The sequence below is a fragment of the Lepidochelys olivacea genome (assembly GCF_965140295.1).
Source record: "Lepidochelys olivacea isolate rLepOli2 genome assembly, chromosome: 9".
NCBI lineage: Eukaryota > Metazoa > Chordata > Testudines > Cheloniidae > Lepidochelys > Lepidochelys olivacea.
In genome coordinates this window covers 55,690,252-55,713,098 of record NC_140419.1, presented here as the reverse complement: position 1 = coordinate 55,713,098, position 22,847 = coordinate 55,690,252, and the positions used below count along the sequence as shown (strand labels likewise).

The window sequence follows — 22,847 nt, the reverse complement described above, 5'->3', positions numbered from 1 at the left end:
AGGCTTTGGGAGTACATCCAGGACAGCTTCATTGAGAGGATTTCCACGCCATCCCCAGACACGTTAACAAACTTTTCCAGTAGCTGTACTGGCCGCAAATCAATCATTAAACATGCTTGCTTTTAAAGCATGTATTATATTCACAAAGGTACACTCACCAGAGGTCCCTTCTCCACCTGGTGTGTCCGGGAGTCCACCTTGGGTGGGTTCGAGGGGTAACGGCTCCGGGTCCAGGGTGAGAAACAGTTCCTGGCTCTCGGGAAAAATGGTTTCTCCGCTTGCTTGCCATGCGCTATCATCTTCCTCGTCCGCAAAATGCACATCCCTGTTGCGTGATAATCCACTGACAGAGTCAAAGCACAGGGTTGGGGAAGTGGTGGCTGCACCCCCAAGAATGGCATGCAGCTTATCATAGAAGCGGCATGTCTGGGGTTCTGACCCAGAGCAGCCGTTTGCCTCTCTGGTTTTTTGGTAGGCTTGCCTGAGCTCCTTAAGTTTCATGAGGCACTGCTGCGGGTCCCTGTTATAGCCTCTGTCCTTCATGCCCTTTGAGATTTTTTCAAATATTTCGGCATTTCATCTTTTGGAACGGAGTTCTGATAGCACAGATTCCTCTCCCCATACAGTGATCAGATCCCGTACCTCCCGTTCGGTCCATGACGGAGCTCTTTTGCAATTCTGGGACTCCATCATGGTCACCTCTGCTGATGAGATCTGCACTCACCTGCAGCTTGCCATGCTGGCCAAACAGGAAATGAGATTCAAAAGTTTGCGGGCCTTTTCCTGTCTACCTGGCCAGTGCATCTGAGTTGAGAGCGCTGTCCAGAGCGGTCACAACAGAGCACTCTGGGATAGCTCCCGGAGGCCAATACCATCAAATTGCGACCCGGGAAGGTCGATTTCAGCGCTAATCCCCTCGTCGAGGGAGGAGTACAGAAAACGATTTTTAGAGCCCTTTCAGTCAAAGTAAATGGCTTCGTTATGTGGACAGGTGAAGGTTTAAAATCGATCTAACGCTGCTAAATTCGACCTAAACTCGTAGTGTAGACCAGGGCCAAGGCTACTTCAGAATCAAAATTCATTGATATACAAGTACATAGCCAATATTCATAACTTTAACTATGAAAATGATACACCCATACAGATAGGATAATCATACCCAGCAAATTATAACCTTTTCACAGACACCTTACATGACAACCTTTGTACAATATTTGCTGCAAATATATAGCAGTGGTTGCCACAACGATCTATACGGTCATAGCTTATGTCAGTAACATCACAGAGGGACCTAGACAAATTAGAGGATTGGGCCGAAAGAAATCTGATGAGGTTCAACAAGGACAAGTGCAGAGTCCTGCACTTAGGAAGGAAGAATCCCACGCATTGCTACAGACTAGAGACCGACTGGCTAGGCAGCAGTTCTGTAGAAAAGGACCTAGGGGTTACGGTGGACAAGAAGCTCGATATGAGTCAACAGTGTGCCCTTGTTGCCAAGAAGGCTAACGACATTTTGGGCTGTATAAGTAAGAGCACTGCCAGCAGATCGAGGGACGTGATCGTTCCCCTCTATTCGGCATTGGTGAGGCCTCATCTGGAGAGCTGTGTCCAGTTTTGGGCCCCACACTACAACAAGGATGTGGAAAAATTGGAGAGAGTCCAGCGAAGGGCAACAAAAATGATTAGGGGTCTGGAACACATGGACTTATGAGGAGAGGTTGAGGGAACTGGGATTGTTTAGTCTGCAGAAGAGAAGAATGAGGGGGGATTTGATAGCTGCTTTCAACAACCTGAAAGGGGGTTCCAAAGAGGATGGATCTAGACTGTTCTCAGTGGTACCAGATGACAGAACAAGGAGTAATGGTCTCAAGTTGACGTGTGGGAGGTTTAGGTTGGATATTAGGAAAAACTATTTCACTAGGAGGGTGGTGAAACACTGGAATGCGTTACCTAGGGAGGTGGTGGAATCTCCTTCCTCAGAGATTTTTAAGGTCAGGTGTGACAAAGCCCTGGCTGGGATGATTTAGTTCCGGATTTATCCTGCTTTGAGCAGGGGGTTGGACTAGATGACCTCCTGAGGTCCCTTCCAACTTTGATATTCTATGATTCTAAGTAAAGCAAAGCCTGAGTTTGCATTCAAGCCTCCTGAGGACCACTGGTAATCACTGGACTTTAAACTTACCTAGTAGGCTGAAATTTCCTATTACATTATTTGTTCCAGTTCACTCAGTTTTTAACTCCTCTGTGGTCTGGGATAATGAATGAAGAAGTGAACTCACCACAGTGAAGACCTGGAATTTGAAATACTGCCAGTACAGGTAGTACACAGATACTTCCGTGTGTGTAAAGAACTAGAGTACTTTCCCTAAAGCAGGTGAATATACAGATTTACACGTCATAGCCCTTTTTCAGATGAGAACTGATGTTTAATAAACTGAGAGCATGTGTAAGACAGACTCCCAAGAAGAGAGCAAAACCTGGAGAAATTTATATACACTGTGCGCTTCCAGCTACACAAAGGTTCTTTCTAGGGCAATGTTTTCAAACTTTTTTTTCTGGCCAATGGGAGTGTGGAGCTGGTTCTCAGGGCAGGAGCAGGGCACAGAGCCCCATGGCCCCCACACCTAGGAGCCAGACCTGCAGCTGGCCGCTTCCGAGGTGCAGCATGGTGTCGCAACCAGCAGGCACTAGCCTGCCTTAGCCGGGCAGCACTGCTGACAGGACTTTTAACGGCCTGGTCAGCAGTGCTGATCAGAGCCACCACGACCCAGTGCTGGGTCACAACCCAGTTTGAAAACTACTGTTCTAGAGCAATCTCGTCCACTATGGTCAGTTCCATTGGTAATGAATGGCATGAATAAATGAAAACACACCTTCTGACACCGTGTAAGGAGGATTTAGTACAGCCTCCATGGTCTCCTCTAATTCACAGAAGGGATTCTCTCCAAATACTAGGGTATAAAGGGTGATGCCAAGCGACCACATCTCCAGCTCTGGTCCCTGGTACCTACACAAAAATACAGAAGCCTGCATAAACTCGAAGTACAAATACACTAAGATATATGAAAGAACACACATTTATAATGTGCGTATATCATAGAATATCAGGGTTGGAAGGGACCTCACGAGGTCATCTAGTCCAACTCCCTGCTCAAAGCAGGACCAATCCCCAATTTTTGCCCCAAATCCCTAAATGGCCCCCTCAAGGATTGAACTCACAACCTGGGTTTAGCAGGCCAATGCTCAAACCACTGAGTTATCCCTCCCCCTAATTTGTGGTTCTGAATTTCATTTTAAAGGCAGGAAAGATAATATGCAAATATTTTAGGAGTTCTACACAACTATATAAATGCTTAAGCAGAAAAATATACACTACCGTCATGCACATGATCCCTGGCCCTCTCCCACCCTCATTCCCCCAACACTTGGTATTCAGTTTCACAAGTCAGAACTAGCAAAAGTGAGAGCACTTATCACTGGGAGCCACCACACAAGCTTCCTTCATGCAGCTCTGTATTTTAACTCAAATACAACACTTCCAATAATTTTAGTCTTGGGTCTCTCCTAAACAGAAACTAATAAATTATGCCAAACTGCAAACAAATTATGCAACATGAATTAACAGCCACTAAAGGAACACCCACCTTGTTATACCTAGTCTCTAGGCGAAATCAGAACCTAGCCTTCCTGAACAAAGAAGGCTAGTATAGCTACAACATATATCTCATCAGAGGAGCGAAGTTTTGGAATAGCCTTCCAAGGGAAGCAGTGGGGGCAAAAGACCTATCTGGCTTCAAGATTAAACTCGATAAGTTTATGGAGGAGACGGTATAATGGGATAACATGATTTTGGCTATTAACTATCTTTAAATATTCATGGTAAACAGGCCCAAAGGCCTGTGATGGGGTGTTAGATGGGGTGGGATCTGAGTTACTACAGAGAATTCTTTCCTGGGTATCTGGCTAGTGAACCTTGCCCATATGCTCAGCGTTCAGCTGATCACCATATTGGGGGTTGGGAAGGAATTTTCCTCCAGGGCAGATTGGAAGAGGCCCTGGAGGTTTTTCACCTTATAGCATGGGGCACGGGTCACTTGCTGGACGATTCTCTGCTCCTTGAAGTCTTTAAGCCATGATTTGAGGACTTCAATAGCTCAGACATAGGTGAGAGGTTTATCGCAGGAGTGGGTGGGTGAGATTCTGTGGCCTGCGTTGTGCAGGAGGTCAGACTAGATGATCATAATGGTCCCTTCTGACCTTAATATCCATGAATCTATTAAGCTGTTTTAGGGTCAATGTCGCACTGGTGACCAGAAGACTAGTGCCCATATTTAAAAATGGGAAGAAAGAGAACCCACGGAATTACAGACCAGTCAGCCTCACTTCAGTCCCCAGCAAAATCATGGAGCAGGTCCTCAAGGAATTCATTTTGAAGCACTTGGAGGAAAGGAAGGTGATTAGGAACAGTCAACATGAATTCACCAAGGGCAAGTCATGCCTGACCAACCTGATTGCCTTCTATGATGAGATAACTGGCTCTGGAGATATGGGGAAAGTGGTGGATGTGATATATCTTGAGTTTAGCAAAACTTTTGATACGATCTCCCACAGTATTCTTGCCAGCAAGTATGGATTGGATGAATGAACTATAAGGCAGATAGAAAGCTGGCTAGATTATGGGGCTCAATGGGTAGTGATCAAGAGCTCGATATCTAGTTGGCAGCTGGTATCAAGCGGAGTGCCCCAGGGGTCAGTCCTGGGGCCGGTTTTGTTCAATGATCTGGATGATGGGATTAATTGCACCCTCAGCAATTTTACAGATGACACTAAGCTGGGGAGAGAGGTAGATATGCTGGAGGGTAGGGATAGGGTCCAGAGTGACCTACACAAATTGGAGGATTGGGCCAAAAGAAATCTGATGAGGTTCAACAAGGACAAGTGCAGAGTCCTGCACTTAGGAAGGAAGAATCCCATGCACTGCTACAGGCTGGGGACTGACGGACTAAGATGCAGTTCTGCAAAAAAGGACCTGGGGATTACAGTGGACAAGAAGCTGGATATGAGTCAGCAGTGTGCCCTTGTTGCCAAGAAGGCCAACAGCATATTGGGCTATATTAGTAGCACTACCAGCAAATCGAGGGAAGTGATCATTCCCCTCTATTCAGCACTGGTGAGTCCACACCTGGAATACTGCATCCAGTTTTGGCCCACCCCCACTACAGAAGGGATGTGGACAAATTGGAGAGTCCAGTGGAGGAAAACAAAAATGATTAGGAGGCTATGGCACATGACTTACAAGGAGAGGCTGAGGGAACTGTGGTTATTTAATCTGCAGAAGAGAAGAGTGAGGGGGGATTTGATAGCTGCTTTCAACTACCTGAAGGGGGGTTCCAAAGAGAATGGAACTCGGCTGTTCTCAGTGGTGGCAGATGACAGAACAAGAAGCAATGGTCTCAAGTTGCAGTGGGGGAGGTCCAGGTTGGATATTAGGAAAAACTATTTAACTAGGAGGGTGATGAAGCACTGGAATGGGTTACCTAGGGAGGTGGTGGAATCGCCATTCTTAGAGGTTTTTAAGGCCCGGCTTGACAAAGCCTTGGCTGGGATGATTTAGTTGGTGTTGGTCTTGATTTGAGCAGGATACTGGACTAGATGACCTCCTGAGGTCTCTTTCAACCCTAGTAGTTTATGAAGACAAGACTAACTACTGAACCCAGGCCAAAATTAGGGCTTGACTACACTTACAGCACTGCAGGTGCACCAGTGCCACTACCCAGTGAAGACATTACCTATGCTGGTGGGAGAGCTTTTCTCGTCAGCATAGGTACGCCACTTCCTTATCAGGCAGTAGCAATGTCAATAGGATAAGTCCTCCTGTCAATATAGCGCTGTCTAACACCAAAAGTTTGGCCAGTATAGCTGCATTGCTCATTCCACACCCGAGTGACGTCACTATACCTACTTAAGTTTGTAGTGTAGACCAGGGCTTGCCAACCAGAGTTTCAAACTACAGGTTACACAGCTCAGTGGACACCCCACACATCACTCTGAAACACCCTCTTCCAAGAGAGAGTCCCACCACTTGACATCCCATCTGGGAAGGAAGGTAACTTGCTTCACACAAGGCTAGAAGTGGGAGACACTCTGTACCTTGAGGAAACACCCTGCACTCCCATGTTCATCCTTGTAATATGATTGTGTGGTATCCAGTGCAAAGTTTGTCATGTCGGGTGTCTCTGGAAGGCTTATGATGCCCTGAGCATTGTTGTTATAGTAATGTTACACGTTGTAATTTCATGTATAAAGTTATGAGGCTGAAAATGTGTCCTCATGGCTTAAAACAAGGCAAGGCAAAACTCTCCAGGAGCAGAGGGGCAGTTCACACCTCATCAGGGCATGTATGGGACAAACCCAGCCCAGCCTCACAGGAACAAAGGACACTGGCCTAGGCAACAACAAAGGGTCAGTTGGACTCTCGAGTGAGTCACTCCCCCTCCCTTGGTCAGTTTGGGACTACAATGAGGTAATGCTCACCTGACTCTGAAGGGGGGGCAGCACAAAGCCAAGAGGGAAGAAAGAACATGATAAAAGAGAGAGAGAGAGAGAGAGACACGTTTGCCATGCTCCTCCTCTCTTCCACCTCCATCTACAGACACCACCACCAAGCGACTGAAGAGCTGATCAAAGGGGAGAGTCTGGCTGAAGGGCAACCAGCCAGCCTATGGTGAGAAGCATCTAAGCTTGTAAGGGCACTGAAAGTGTTAAGATCAGCTTAGAATGCTTTTATTTCATTTGACCAAATCTGACTTCTTGTGCTTTGACTTATAATCACTTAAAATCTATCTTTTGTAGTTAATACATTTGTTTGTTTATTCTACCTGAAGCAGCGTGTTTGGTTTGAAGTGTGTCACAGACTCCCCTTGGGATAACTAGCTTGGTATGTATCAATTTCTTTGTTAAACTGACGAACTCATACAAACTTGCAGTGTCCGGTGGGTATAATTGGACACCTCAAGATGGAGGTTCCTAGGATTGTGTCTGGGACCGGAGATATTGACTGGAGTCATTCGGTTGCACAAGCCAAGCAGCGGCTGGCCACTCACATAGCTGGGAGCAGCTTATATACCAGAGGCTGTGTGGGACCAACTTGGGAGTGGGGGTTCTCACAGCAGAGCTCCCAGAGTCAAGGATTTGAGTGACCTAGCAGATCACCAGTCCAGATAACACCAGGGGAACGTCACAAAGTGACATTGGTTAATTTACTGGTAACACAGCTTAGTCATCAGTCTACTCAAAGCAGCTGTTCCTAGACTGTGGACTGCACAAAGGGCTTGCTGCTGCCCTGGAGAAAAGGACTGGCTCTCCTCCTTTTTTACAGCTGCTGCTATGTATGTCGAGTTTTTCCCATTAGAAAGAAGAGCCTGGAGAGGGGACCCAGGGGAACAGCTAGAAACAAGGAGGAAGAGCTAACCTACATGTCCCTAATAGTAGTCCTTGCTCCTAGGAAGAGGAACTGTAATTCTTCTTCAGGGGCTGAATCCATAACCTGCCAATCTCCACTTGGAAAGGAATTTTCAGAGGAGATGGGGAATGAGACAACCTGATGCCTGGACCATACGTCCAGGGGAGCAATGAACCAATCAGCATGGAGATACACGTAATGGGAGAGGAAGCCCAGACTATGGGACAGCATGATCAAGGAGAGGACAACAAACTGATCAAGCAGCAGAGAAGTACATGCCAGAAAGCAAGTAGAGAAGGGAGACAGAACTGATGGGAGTGGGATATGACAAGATTTCATTCTTCAAAATAGGGCAAGTTAAAGGACAGCTACAACACAAATACTTCCCTGATACCCTGTTTCTCCATGTAAACAATTGCCAAAAAGAGATGTGTGTTCATAAAAAGACTTGAATGGGAGGGGTGGTGGGTCACCAAGACCCATCTATTAAGATTTAGATGTAGATAGTGAGAAACACAGAACAGATTAAGTTGTAATAGGATTCACCTAGACCCTACCAGCCTAGGGATAAAAATCTTAAACCTGTTTGTTAACTTGGTTGTACAGCATGGCAGTCAGAAGCTCACCCAGCATGCTATTTTTAATAAAGCCCCGCATAAGCAACAATAGTTCAGCTTGAAGTGGCACTTGCATTCTAGATCACACCAGACAGGTAGTCCCTCTTTGTCTGGGAACATTGATGCTTGTGTTGAGCACAGAGAATTTGTTTATGATCTTGATAAAGGACGTATGGAAAATGATCAAGACATTTCGAGATGCTTAGATTGCATTTGGACAACTGACAAAACTTACAGCAGTATTTCCCAACATGAGGGTGCACACCACTGAAGGGGCAAGAAGGACTAATGGGCAGGGGCCCACATATAGCTTTCATTTGAAAGAGAGAAATGAAGTCTCTGCAACAGCAGTGAAGACAATTTTCAAAAGATGTGAGCCAAATGCAACCTATGCAGCAATGTCCGGGAGTTTGCAGAGTACCTGAAAGAAGAGCTTTGAGGTATGAAATACCCAATTCATTTCAATGGGTCTAGCATAGATGCTAATGACAATAGTTTAAGCATCATTCTGTCAGCCGTTCTACCGCCCTGGCCTTACAAGTGCATTGCTAACAAGGAACACAAGAGCAGTTTTCACTCAGGCCCAGTACGTACGGATTGCCTGAGAGCACTTCTGGTGAGCAGTACTCAATTGTCCCACAGAAGGTGTAGAACAGCTTGCCAGGTTCCAAGTAAGCAACTGAGCCAAAATCCACCAGTTTGATTGTGAAATCTTCAGCAATGATGATGTTCTCATCCTTGATGTCTCTATGGAGGATATTTCTGCAGTGGAGATATCCCACTGCTGACACTAGCTGAAGCACAAAGATTGAGGTCACAATACAAAGAAGTTTACATGAGGGACACTTATCCAGAACACAACAGAACTCTGATAGGCATATTTTGGGGGTTTGTTTACATCTCATCTATACAAAATGAGGAGCTGCATCCAACCGGAGATGGTGGTCATCATATTGAAGTAATGCTCTCTGGGAAATATATTTGGAAGCAAACTAAGGTTTCACCTTCTCCAAATGTGTACAGGTTAGGGTGCCTTTTAGCCATGTTTGTTCATCCCTTGGGGTTAGGAGCACCAGTGATTAGTCACAATCCAGCAAGTTAATGTTTTTTTTTTAAATCCAAACTTTGACCAAAGAATAATTTAGTCTTCCCACATTTCCTTCCCCATCATTGCAGGCTTATGAGGTCTGAGTATTTGGGAGTGAACTTTTATATAAATAAGATAACTCACTCATAAATACTGAGGCCTGGTCTACATTAGAAAATTCGGTCAGTGTAACTACATAGCTCAGGAGTGTGAAAAATCCACATCCCTGAGCAACACAGTTAAGCCAGCCTAATTCCCCACGTAGACAGCACTAGGTCAACAGAAGAATTCTTCCTTGCAATCCACCTCCCTGAGAGGTGGTAAACTACGCTGACGGGAGAACCCCTCCTGTCTACACTCAAGAGACACAACGGTGCAGCTTCAGCTCTGCAATGTTTCAAGGATAGAAAACTCTCAGTCACTTCGTTCTGCACAATCATTCTGTGATGCCATAATTAAGTATAGCATCACAATTTGCAAACAAACAAATCTGATAAAGTGTTAATTTTGTGACACCTCAGTCCAATCAAGCAGGCTGAGCAGGAAAGTAAACGGGAGTTTCAGTTGACACAAACCTTTGTGTGCCAGCAGTAAATGAAAAGTACATAAAAATACCAGATTCATTAATGAGACTTGGGGAAACCTCACTTAATGTTACCCCACTTGTGGCAGCAGTCTTTTAAAGGTTACTATGAGTGACATTTCAGACCACTAGAAATCAGCCTTCCAAAATGTTCAAGTGGTACTCTCTAAATACCGCACACTATCATAGAAACAGAGCAGTGCATACAGATTAATTGACTAATCTTATCTCAACTTTCCAGTGAAACGGGATTTTTGTATTAGCCAAGTTTCCCCCATCACAACTGTCAAACTGGCACATTCTCAGAAACACACTTTACTTCAAAAGTAGCTCCCACCTGTCTGAATATATAGCTTGCCAAAGGCTCATCCAAGTCAGGCTGATTGTCAATGAATGTGAAAAGATCTAGACCCGATCCATGCTTCTCCATCACGAATTGGAAAAAACGTTCATTTTCAAATACATCCAGCACCTATAAATAACAGGCACTTCTATAATGCCTTTGATCCTTACAGCATTCTACAAACATTAACCTCCAAGAAGGGCAGTGATAAAAGCATATTATTATCTTTAGGGAATTAAATCTCTCTAAACTTGTCAGCATTAAATTGCCCAACTCGTAACATCATCCAGGGTAAGCGGGGCAAGAATTTAGAAAGGGAGCATCAGTTTCTGGTCTAAAGCTCTCTTATGTCACCAAATCACTGCCACCAGAAATAAAGTCTCCTCTGAACCCTGAAGTATACAAGAAGTTCAGAGGAAGGCCTCCTCAGTCTTGTGATGATCAGCTTGAACCTCCTGAGAAGGGTAAATTTCAACAAAATAAGGTTCTCATGTCTTGTGGAGAATTAGCTAACCTAAACAGCAGGTAAAGGACTCAGGAATTCAGTCCTGAATCCTTTACAAGATAAATCAAGACCTTCTGTTTAATGGTATTAGCTACTGTTCTCTTTAACTGCAGGGACAACCAGATGAAGGCTTTGATGATCGTGACAGATATCTCGGACTAATTAAAAATCTACTCTTAATTGAAAATGGTCTCTTTCATGTCACCAAGCCAGCATATCCTGGAGGGAATTCTGAACACTGACAGGATCAGAGAACCCCTGTATGGTCTGAACATAGACACACAGAATTCAGTAAGGCAATGTTACAATGCCCCTAATTCTCCAAAGACTATTGCAGCAATCTGGCTCACATCTATATCTTTGCCTCCGAGTAAAGACTGCAAGCCATGCCAAATCTTGCCAAGGTCTTCTGACCTGAATAGTCAGAATGCAAGATTTTTTAAGTGAGTCATGTCTAATAAGTCTGTAACAGACTTCAAAGGGTTTATTGTGATGAGAGAGTGGGTTTGGTAAATTTGTAATAATCCTAGAATCAATTTAGTAAAGCTAAGTTAATTATATACAAAAATGTAAACACTATGATCATTACCAAAAAAAAAATCAGGAAGGACACAGAGTTCCATATGTGGAAGCCTTTATTCCCCAAATACTGGCTTTTCCTTGTTGGGGGTTGAAATAGTATTTAAAAAGAATCAACTGTTAGTTATCTTGCATTGATAATTTTGAAGAACTAATTTGATCAGATAAATCGATGGGTATATTTTAGGGACAATACTATATATTAAACAAGCAACTTTAGAGCATTTATTGTATTACGTACTTTGCATTAAGAAAATGTCAGTAAGAGTTATTAGCTACTAGACAACAGCCTGATGGAAGATCAGTTTGAAAGATGGGAGGAAGTGAAGAATAATTCAAACTACGACTGTACCTTAAAAGCTATGTGCTTTGAATTAGATTATACCTTAATAATACTGGGGTGCTGCAGCTTCAGCAGGATTGCGATCTCCTGAGTAACTTTCCCCAGCTCAGGATCCTCTACCCAGCAGTCTTCCAGCACCTTCTCCTTCCAAATGAACTTTACTACAACCTACACAAATAACAGAATGCAAGAGGGCCCAGGATGATTAAAAGGAAGATTATTTTCTCTACAAGCTCTCTAAAAGGCCATTGCCAGTAGCCCAGAAAGCTGCTGATAGTTATAAAAGCCAGAGCTACACTGGATTGGCAGCACAACTGCACCTGTTGCTATTAACATACACTCCCTATTTTGCTTTCAGCTGGTTCACTGAACTCTGTAAAACTTCTCCCATGGATCAAAACTAGGGCCCCAAGACTTCAGTAAGTCTACTCTAGGCATATTCTTAAATCTTTGAAGGAGCTGAGCCATCATTTGCAGTTTGTCCTCTCTGCTTACTGACAACTTAATTTTACAGCATTGTTAAGATCTGCAATACCACTGCTCTCAGACTTTCAGTGGGCTGAATTAGACACAGAATTGTTACCAGTCACAAAATGAGGCTGGCCACAGAGATTAATATCCTTTTTAAAGAATGTATTACATCAGTGTCAATACCTTTCTAGGTTTTTGTTTGTTTGTCTTTTTAAAAGAGCTAAGAAGTTCAGATTTAATTTTGTGTTTTTGATAGTCTGAGGTAGACATTTCATTACAGAATAACCTTTGCTCTTGCAATAAATGGTCATATTATAAAAGAAAAAAATAACTAGAAGAGTAAATTAAATAAATTTTTCCTCCTTAACCTCCTTATTATCTTTCTTGCATCTGGCAGTCCGGACAAAGCCAAAAGCTCCTTTGCCAATGAGATTGAGAGTGTCATATTTCTCTGCATATTCTCCATCACATGCCTGCAATCTTTCCAGATCTTCAGCTCTTTGGGAATTTTCAAACAATGGCATTGTCCTGATCACCTGCAATAAGGAGGAAGAGACACCAAAAAACTGAAATGAGCCAGTGAGGTTTATAAAATAAAGAGATATAATGAAATAAGATATTTAGAGGAAGACGCTTTTTCACTGTAGTTGTGAAAATGTGTTATTTTAACTCTAATGCCAAAAGCTGTCTGTCCTCGGAATTACCACAACGAACTAGAGTGCTGGTTCATCTAGTTCAGCAGCCTAACTCCAGCAGTCACCAATACCACACACTTCAGTGGAAAGAGAAGAAACAGAAGAAAATGTACCTAGATAATTTTGTAAACTGCTGTGTATGGAGAAAGTTGTCTTCTTCAACTACCATCAAGCATACATAATCATGTTACATTCTGAGCAAAATTTTAGATTATTTTTCATGTTTTAACTTGACCAGTAGGATCAGAGTCACACAAGTTTTTAAACTCAGTCACAACAGTTTGTCTCACTGACCTAAAACTCAGCAGTGAATTCCACAGATATAAACACCGTATCAAGAATATTCATACAAACGGCCATACTGGGTCAGACCAAAAGTCTGTCTAGCACAGTATCCTGTCTTCCGACAGTGGCCAATGCCAGGTGCCCCAGAAGGAAAGAATAGAACAGGTAATCATCAAATGATCCATACCCTGTCGCCCATTCCCTGCTTCTGTCAAACAGAGGCTAAAGATACCATTCTTTCACTGGTTCTAAGTTTAATGCCCTTAAGTTTCATAGACTGTCACCTTGTTCTCCTTGGAGACAGCAAATAGATACTGATGAGTTTTGGGATACATTTCAGAATTCTGAATAGCTCCATCAAGTTCATTCTATTTTCTCCTTTACCACGCGCTCCCCCTGCTCCAAAGGCAGGGAGATTAGAATGTAAGTCCCCCAGTACTCTGAACTATGTCAGGGGAGGGTGTTTATAAGTGACCAGCAGGTTTCCTCTTTCTTAAGAGGAGGCAACTGGAAGTGGATAGAGTATTCCACATGAAGGAATTGTTGTATTTCTAAAAAGAACCAACAAATACTCTATTTATTTTTTTGAAGTGTGAAATGCTGCTTTATATTGACTTATCCATGCCAAACAGTGACAAGGACAGATATCAGCAGTTTAAACAATTTTCAAAATTGAAATTTCATGAGACATTTTGCTGCCTAACTCTCCACTGTCTTGAAGGAAGATTGCAAGAAACAAAAAAAAATAAAGTATCATTGTAAAAATTAAGTAACTCCACCCCTTTCTCTTCCAAGTAATAATTACTTCTGCAAATACACTGTAGTATTTCTCTTTGCTCTGAGGAGCAGTTATTCATTAAGACATTTTGTTTATCATCATTCAATCAGTTTTTAAATTTAACCCTTACCTTGGTGTGTGTGTTCTTTAACTCTTAAAATAACCTTACCATAAACCTTTGGAAAATGCAGGTAAACATCATCTGTAAGGTCATCATCATCTATTTTAACTGATTAGACATTATTTTCTCTTATAGGAACTGCACTGGGAGGAGCATATCATCAGATTTATTATTAACAGGTCCTCAACGGAATTTTTAGGGTTTTTTTTAGTTTAAGATTGCCACTGTTCTTCTCACACAGACATTACTCTGTGCTTAAGTACTGTGATACCATGCCAAATGCAACACTGGAGTTGCAGATGAAACCTGCCATTTAATTTCCTTTTGTCAATGTAAGTCAGTCCATTAATATTTGTTCAACCTAATATTTCCTTTTAAAAATGAAAATTTCATACAATGGAACCCAGCAAAACACTAAATCAACCTTAAGCCACAACTAGATGAGATGACAGAGGTTCTGTGCATCATGCAAATCCTAGCTTTTGGGGTAGCACTGTTCTAGGCCTTGTGTATATTAGGAAATAGAAGCCAGTGAGATTAAATTGATTTAAAAATTGGTCTAGTTACACTGGTGCAAACCTCTAACAGATACACTTAAAATGGTTTTAGGGAATTTATATTAGATGCACGTAGACCATTTTATGTTATCCTTATATTAATTTAGCTTAATGCAATAAGTTACCAAATCTCAACAAGAGAGATCCTTTAAAGCATTAAGGTGCACCAAGAAAAAATCCAAAATATGAATGAGTAGTTAAAACTACTTTGTCTTCTCTCTCTCATGACAGTTAAATACTTCCTGCGATACACATTACATCAAAAAAATTCTCACTTCAGCTTCACCCAGAGAAGGGTGCAACAAGAACTGAGAAGCATTTTCAAACACTAAGTCAGGGTGGCCAAACTTACTGGCCCTCTGAGCCACATATGACAAACTTCAGAATTTCGAGAGCTGGGGTGCGCCTGCCAGGGCTTGGGGCTTCAGCCTTGTGTGTGTGTGTGTGGGGGGGTGTCTTGGAGCTTTAGCCCTGTGGGAGGTACCTGCTTTGTCACTCCACAAGGAACAAATACCTGGGAGAGCAGGGAGGGGCCGCTGAGGGCAAGGGTAGATGTGCCTGGGGGTTGTGACTCAAGATGTTGGGGGAGCTGAACCTCTAAATTGTGCTTCCCCTCACTCTCAGCAGGCACCGGTCATGTCTGGCAGAAGCCCCTATCCCCACCATCCCACTGGAGGGCAGAAGCCTTGAACTCTCCTCCCAGTCCGGTAAGTGGAAAATGAGGGGGAAACAGGAAGGGGAACTCTGCAGGCCACACTTTAACTGTAAAAGGGTTTGGCAACCCCCACATTACATGATGGCAGAGATACTCACTTCTCCCAGGCTGAATGCGGAGAGATCCTCTATAGACTGGGAAGAACTGGCTAGACTGGAGAGCAGAAGCTGAGTCCTTGCTGCTGCTTCTTTCTGGCTCCGAAGGAGGTCTCTCACCACCCAGACACAGAAGAGAACTGCAGGGTCTTGCAATTCTACACGCTTCACTTCAAAAAGTATACCTTCAGAAACACATATCCCAGAAGAAAGATATTCAGATCCATTTAAACAGTGAACATAGGTAAAGAAAAAAGTTACCAATGCAGAGAAAGCATTGAGGCCAGCTTTATTCCTGGCACTCCTAAATTTAGAAGATTTGGAAGAGCAGTGACTGCACCCTTAGAAGTGGCAGGTTAAAGAAAATGCCTGTCAAAGGGCGAAGCTATGGATGCAGACTTTAGGTAACACATAAATAGGAGCTGTACATCAGAAGCTGTTGGATCAAACTGTAGGAGTGGATGAAAGGTCTTCAAACACACAACTCAACTCAGGTACTATATTAAATGCTAGCAGCTTTTCGATTAAAGGTTATTGTCACATAAAATATCTGGCAAAAAAAAAAAAAAACACACCCCAAGATTCCTTAATTGTGTTTTGAACACCACCGGAGATTACTAAATCAATGAATTTTAGAAAAATTCACTCTTCATCATTTATGCTACTTACTTTGCATTTCACTCCACTTGGACAATGGAAACAGACTGGCCCACAGATTAACCTTTTTCCTCCTGCAATTCCAAAGCCTCCTTCCTCCTTTATCCCAGAATCATTTGCATTCTTCCAGAAAGGAAAGAAAGTGTGTCTAATCAAGAGCTTCAGAGGGTCAGAAATGGTCATTGGTTTAAACTTACTTAGTTGTGAACCATCTCTGTGATAGCAGTTCCCAGCGTAGCTGCCTTCCAGGATCTTGGAGATAAGCAAAGGAACTGATGGAGATAATGTAGCTTCTGGTTTTACAGGGGTGGATGTTACTTGCATTTTCAAGTTCTGCTGCTTGAACAGCAGAAAGTCTTCTTGGGGATTCGCATCATTGTTCAGAGGGCTTCTGTTCAGGTGATCCCCCATGTTCTCTGCAGCACTTTTAGGAACTGAAGGAGATGTTCTGGAGGAATCCTCTTGAATATTTTCCAAATGCCTGCTGGAATTCAACCACTCCTGGCCACTCTTTGGGGAAGTGCTATTCAACAGGAGCTCTTCCTGTTCAATTGTAGAGGAGTTAGTCTTCTGGGCCAGGAGGCTGCCCATATCTAAGTCACAATCCACCACATCAGGCAAGTGTGTCCTTAGAAGATCTGAAGTAGCATCTGAACAACTGGCTGAAGTCAGCTCTGCGCCAATGTTCAGGTCCAGTTCCTCAAGGCCTTCGCAAATGCAATTTACCTTAGTGCCCGGTACTTGGATTGCTTTGAAATTAATGGCAGCCCCCAAAGCAGAGGCATCACAAGCTAGTAAACTTCCTGAACAAACATCTTGAATATTATTCCTTCCAACAGGAAGGAAAGATGATCCGTCAGTCAGTTTGGAGTCTTCTATTGTCATCTGCTCAAAGCTGGAGTTTCTCGTCCCACTCATCGACTTTGTATTTGCGAACTGCTCTGTAATCACATTGGCTTGCATATCTTGTCTGCGGTAAGATGTTGCCCCAAGCCACGGTTCATCTAGTGTTGGTGTCCCAAATGAGAGACAAGTAGCATCACACAAAGATCTATTCAAATCGCTGGTCTCAGTTTCTTCTAATCGGCAGGGAACAGGCATCTGAGAGTCCATTAGTGAAGTAGCCTTTCCCTGAGGTTCAGTGGAAGATTGACACTTCATGGTTTCATATGGTAACCTAGAGCTCAGTTGCCTATCTAAATTCACAAGGACTTGATGTTCTTCCTGCAGCAGGTCAGATAAGCTACCGGTCACATCAACGTTCACCTGCCGAGTCTCAGATGGTACTGGACCACCACTGTCTCTCACTGCGTCTTCTGTATCCTGACAGAAAACTGATGGTTTTGAATTAGATGGTTTGGGAGAGTCTGCTGCAGAGAGGCTCTGGGGTGAGTTATTAGTTTCTGCAGTTTCCAACACAGTGAAGACTCCATCATGCTGACTCTCAGGCAATGGCTGTTCATCTGTGGCAGGCAGGCCACCAGTAGCAATGCAGTCCACACTATAGGGATTCAAATGTGTCATTCATGTCAGGGCCAGAAAAGAAAGAGAGAATTCATTGATACACAACTTGCACTTTTTTACAAGATTCAGTAGGAAACTCTTGGTGCAGACTTCCCAGTTCATGGCAAATCCAAAGTCTTAATGCAAAGGAATTGCTAAAGTTAGCATATGGCACAGGCTGCTAAACATTGTACCAATAAGAAAAGGAGTACTTGTGGCACCTTAGAGACTAAAAAATTTATTTGAGCATATGCTTTCGTGAGCTACAGCTCACTTCATCCAATAGATGGTCTACGAAATAGGATCTACAACAGGAGTGAATTTACCACAATTAAATGGAAACAAGCTACAGCACATGGCAGAATAAGTTAATGAAAGATCTGTATTGGGTTCCCAGATATTTTTATACACAGTTTTATCTATGATAATACAAATGACCTTTAGATTACTGTAAATTTACAAAGGCAGTAACAATTCTAACTCAAGTAAAACATTAAATGAAGGAGAGTGCAGATATAAAGGGTTTTAGAGTCTGTACTTAAACAGTGGATGACAAATACAGTTCTGTTTAATGTAGAATTATCATTCTTGTAGTGAAAAGAAGAGAGAGAAGACTGACCCACAGTATTCTTGCCAGCAAGTTAAAGAAGTATGGGCTGGATGAATGGACGATAAGGTGGATAGAAAGCTGGCTAGATCATTGGGCTCAACGGGTAGTGATCAATGGCTCCATGTCTAATTCACAGCCGGTATCAAGCGGCGTGCCTCAAGGGTCAGTCCTAGGGCAGGTTTTGTTCAATATCTTCATTAATGAACTGGAAGATGGTGTGGATTGCACCCTCAGCAAGTTTGCAGATGACACTAAACTGGGAGGAGTGGGAAATACGCTGGAGGATAGGGATAGAACATAAGAATGGCCATACTGGGTCAGACCAAAAGGTCCATCCAGCCCAGCATCCTGTCTACCAACAGTGGCCAATGCCAGGTGCCCAGGAGGGAGTGAACCTAACAGGTAATGATCAAGTGATCTCTCTCCTGCCATCCATCTCCACCCTCTGACAAACAGAGGCTAGGGACATCTTTCCTTCCCCATCCTGGCTAATAGCCATTAATGGACTTAACTTCCATGAATTTATCCAGTTCTCTTTTAAACCCTGTTATAGTCCTAGCCTTCACAACCTCTTCAGGCAAGGAGTTCCACAGGTTGACTGTGCACTGAGTGAAGAAGAACTTCCTTTTATTTGTTTTAAACTTGCTGCCCATTAATTTCATTTGGTGGCCCCTAGTTCTTATATTATGGGAACAAGTAAATAACTTTTCCTTATTCCCCTTCTCCACACCACCTCATGATTTTATATACCTCTATCATACCCCCCGTAGTCTCCTCTTTTCCAAGCTGAAAAGTCCTAACCTCTTTAATCTCTCCTCATATGGGACCTGTTCCAAACCCCTAATCATTTTAGTTGCCCTTTTCTGAACCTTTTCTAATGCCAGTATATCTTTTTTGAGATGAGGGGACCACATCTGTACGCAGTATTCAAGATGTGGGCGTACCATGGATTTATATAAGGGCAATAAGATATTCTCCATCTTATTCTCTATCCCTTTTTAAATTATTCCTAACATCCCATTTGCTTTTTTGACTGCTGCTGCACACTGCGTGGATGTCTTCAGAGAACTATCCACGATGACTCCAAGATCTTTCTCCTGATTAACTGTAGCTAAATTAGCCCTCTTCATATTGTATGCATATTTGGGGTTATTTTTTCCCAATGTGCATTACTTTACATTTAGCCACATTAAATTTCATTTGCCATTTTGTTGTCCAATCACTTAGTTTTGTGAGATCTTTTTGAAGTTCTTCACAGTCTGCTTTGGTCTTCACTATCTTGAGCAGTTTAGTATCATCTGCAAACTTTACCACCTCACTGTTTACCCCTTTCTCCAGATCATTTATGAACAAATTGAATAGGATTGGTCCTAGGCCTGACCCCTAGTTACCCCTCTCCATTCTGAAAATTTACCTTTATTCCTACCCTTTGTTCCCTGACTTTTAAGCAGTTCTCAGCCCATGAAAGGATCTTCCCTCTTATCCCATGACAACTTAATTTACGTTAAGAGCCTTTGGTGACAGACCTTGTCAAAGGCTTTCTGGAAATCTAAGTACACTATGTCCACTGGATCCCCCTTGTCCATGTTTGTTGACCCCTTCAAAGAACTCTAATAGATTAATAAGACATGGATTTCCCTTTACAGAAACCATGGATACAGAGGGACCTAGACAAATTAGAGGACTGGGCCAAAAGAAATCTGATGAGGTTCAACAAGGACAAGTACAGAGTCCTGCATTTAGGACGGAAGAATCCCATGCACCGCTACAGATTAGGGACTGAGCGGCTAGACAGCAGTTCTGCAGAAAAGGACCTAGGGGTTACGGTGAACAAGAAGCTCGATATGAGTCAACAGTGTGCCCTTGTTGCCAAGAAAGCTAACAGCATTTTGGGCTGTATAAATAGGAGCATTGCCAGCAGATCGAGGGATGTGATCATTCCCCTCTATTCGGCACTGATGAGGCCTCATCTGGAGTACTGTGTCCAGTTTTGGGCCCCACACTACAACAAGGATGTGGAAAAATTGGAAAGCGTCCAGCGGAGGGCAACAAAATGATTAGGGGGCTGGAACACGTGACTTATGAGGGGAGATTGAGGGAACTGGGAATATTTAGTCTGCAGAAGAGAAGAATGAGGGGGGATTTGATAGCTGCTTTCAACTACCTGAAAGGGGGTTCTAAAGAGGATGGATCTAGACTGTTCTCAGTGGTAGCAGATGACAGAACAAGGAGTAATGGTCTCAAGTTGCAGTGGGGGAGGTTTAGATTGGATGTTAGGAAAAACTTTTTCACTAGGAGGGTGGTGAAGCACTGGAATGGGTTACCTAGGGAGGTGGTGGAATCTCTATCCTTAGAGGGTTTTAAGGCCCAGCTTGACAAAGCCATGGCTGGGATAATTTAATTGGGGATTGATCCTGCTTTGAGCAGGGGGTTGGACTAGATGACATGCGGAGGTCCCTTCCATCCCTGATATTCTAGGATTCTATGACCTAAAGAGATCCAGCGGAGACAGTTGGGCTTCCCTGCTAATAGAGTGCAAAGTTCTGTGGGAAGATGAAGTACTAAATGAACCAAGACTTTTACATAGCATATAGTGACTCTCAGAAGGAAGGAACACTGTTTAAAACATAGTTCCAGCTAGACTAGTTCCCAGAACACTTTTGCTGGATAGCATGAATGAGGCCAAGCAATGTTAGAAATTGGTTTAGCTGGAATTGTATTTAAACATTTCTTTAAATCTGCTCCTGACCTAGTGCAGACAGAAGCTAGATATCACTTCTGGCTGGGGAGAAAGTGACCCTTACAGGTCAGAGTGGTGGTAGTGGGTAATCTAACTGGCTGAGTATGGGTAGGACTAAAGAAGCAGCAGAGATGGACAAGATGATTTACCTGCCTTGCAGATAGCCCCTCAGCTGCAAAAAAACAAGTACAGGAGGCTAACGCTCTCCTGACCCCACCCAGTTCAGTTTTACAAATAAAGAAACACTATTTCTTGCAGTTGTTGCTAATTGGCTTGATTTATAGAAGCTTTGACAGTGCGCATATAAAACCTACCCACTGAAATGTGTGGATGTCACTGCAGGTGACGAGAAAGTAGATGGCAAACTGCTCCCACTGTCCAGCCAGGTCTCTGCACTAGTGAAAATCTCTTCTGCCTGGCTCCTTGATAGTTTCTGCTTCTCGTGTAGCAGAAGGACTGCATCTCCAGGAAGCAAGAGGCTGGCACCTGTACCAAACACAATGAGACAATTCTTCACATTTAGTCTTGATTGGAAATATATCAGCTTTCATAGCTCAAGAAGCCTGGGAATGGCCCTGCTCTGTATCTAGTACCTAATAGTTTAAAGGGTAGAACTGACCCAGGTGACAAAGGTGGGGGGGAGGAGGTCGTCACAACCTAACTTCCCAGAGAAGCATGGTCGAGTGCTAAAGCATCAAACACATAGGTGGAGAAAAAACAGAAGAAAGCAACAGCCCTGAAACCACTGGGTAGGTGAAGAACCTGAGCACTACTTTTGGATTTTCCATTCTGTTCAAACCTGGGACAGTGAATCTGAGCCCATGCTCAGATCCCCAGGAAAAGCCTATGACAAATGCAATACAAGAAAATTTACATTATTTAACATTAAAGTTATTTCAAACCACTCCAAAATCAAGAAAAAAACCACAAAAGTTCAGTTTGCTATGGTAACCTTAATTCACCCAAATTACACGTCTAGGATAGAAAGAAGAACAAAGCTCAAAAGGTTTAAGGAAAGACTCAAAGAACAGAAACAGTGGTCTGTTACAATGCAAAAATATCCAAAGGGAATCAGAATGCAAGTGAGGATGCCAGGTAAAGTAAAGTAAACAGACACTGCCAAAACTACATACAGCTAAACTAGGCTGTATACAGCTACAAAATGAAGATACAAAGTGACTAAATCTCGACTAAAAACCAAGAAAAGCTCCCCCCAGAATCTATTTGGTAGAGACTGAAAGCACTGTCCACCAATTCCTTTTGGTTCCTGTCACCACATCCAAAAAGGAACCAGAGGACAAAGCTGAGAGCTAGAGGGAACTGTGAAGCCAATAACCCTAAGTCCTCAGCTACCATTTGCCTTGTGCAAATGACCAACATAGTTCATGCATCTCAGATCTCTAATTTTATTATTTAGGACCAAAATTCTCTGCTGGCATAATTCCATTGGAGTTACTCCTGTAGCTAATTTAGCCCTTAATGGATTACCAAAGGGCGTATAACAGTAACTCCTCATTTAATGTTGTAGTTATGTTCCTAAAAAATGCGACTTTATGTGAAACGATGTTAAACTAATCCAATTTCCCCATAAGAATGAACGTAAATGGGGGGGGGGCTTAGGTTCCAGGGAAAAATTTTTTTGCCATACAGTACAGTATTATAGTTCGGAGGTGTCCCCGCCTTACCCCACACAGGTACAATCCACTGGCACTAGAGACAATGAGGCAGGCAAGGAGGCTGAAGAGGCTATAGGCTAGGAGAAGCACGTTGCACAGCAGCAGCGGCAGCTTCCCCTAATCTGCAAGCACCAGGGGTGGGGGGCTCAACCCTCGGCCCACCCACTCCCCCAAACCCCCACCCTTAACCCGCCTTTTCTTCCCCCCCACCCTTTACTCCACACACCCCGTCCTCGCACCTCCCCCCCCTCCTGCCCTCCCCCCCTCCTGCCCTCGGCTATCAGCTGGCTTGCAGCATTCAGGAGGGAGGGGGAGGAGCGAGGACACAGCAGGCAGGCTCCCCCTCCCTCCCCTGCCTCCTGAATGCCACAAGCCAGCTGATTGCCGTGGGCAGGAGGCAGGGGAGGCGTGCTGTGTCCTTGCTC

At 43.4% G+C, this 22,847-nt stretch overlaps 1 protein-coding gene across 11 annotated transcripts in view; it reads right to left on the bottom strand.

Annotated features, from left to right (window-relative positions):
- The window catches only part of PASK (PAS domain containing serine/threonine kinase), a 51,855-nt gene that overhangs the window by 14,120 nt on the left and 14,888 nt on the right, over window positions 1-22,847 (bottom strand). For 2 of the 11 annotated variants that reach the window (XM_084638380.1, XM_084638383.1), the window contains exons 10-17: window positions 21,061-21,232; window positions 16,091-17,394; window positions 15,240-15,421; window positions 12,359-12,526; window positions 11,562-11,687; window positions 10,087-10,221; window positions 8,674-8,873; window positions 2,874-3,007 (exon numbers count right to left, since the gene is read on the bottom strand). In XM_084638380.1, the coding sequence (XP_084494506.1) occupies window positions 2,874-3,007; window positions 8,674-8,873; window positions 10,087-10,221; window positions 11,562-11,687; window positions 12,359-12,526; window positions 15,240-15,421; window positions 16,091-17,394; window positions 21,061-21,232 (2,421 nt within the window). The other 9 variants (XM_084638385.1, XM_084638387.1, XM_084638384.1 and 6 more) reach the window with 9 other exon arrangements.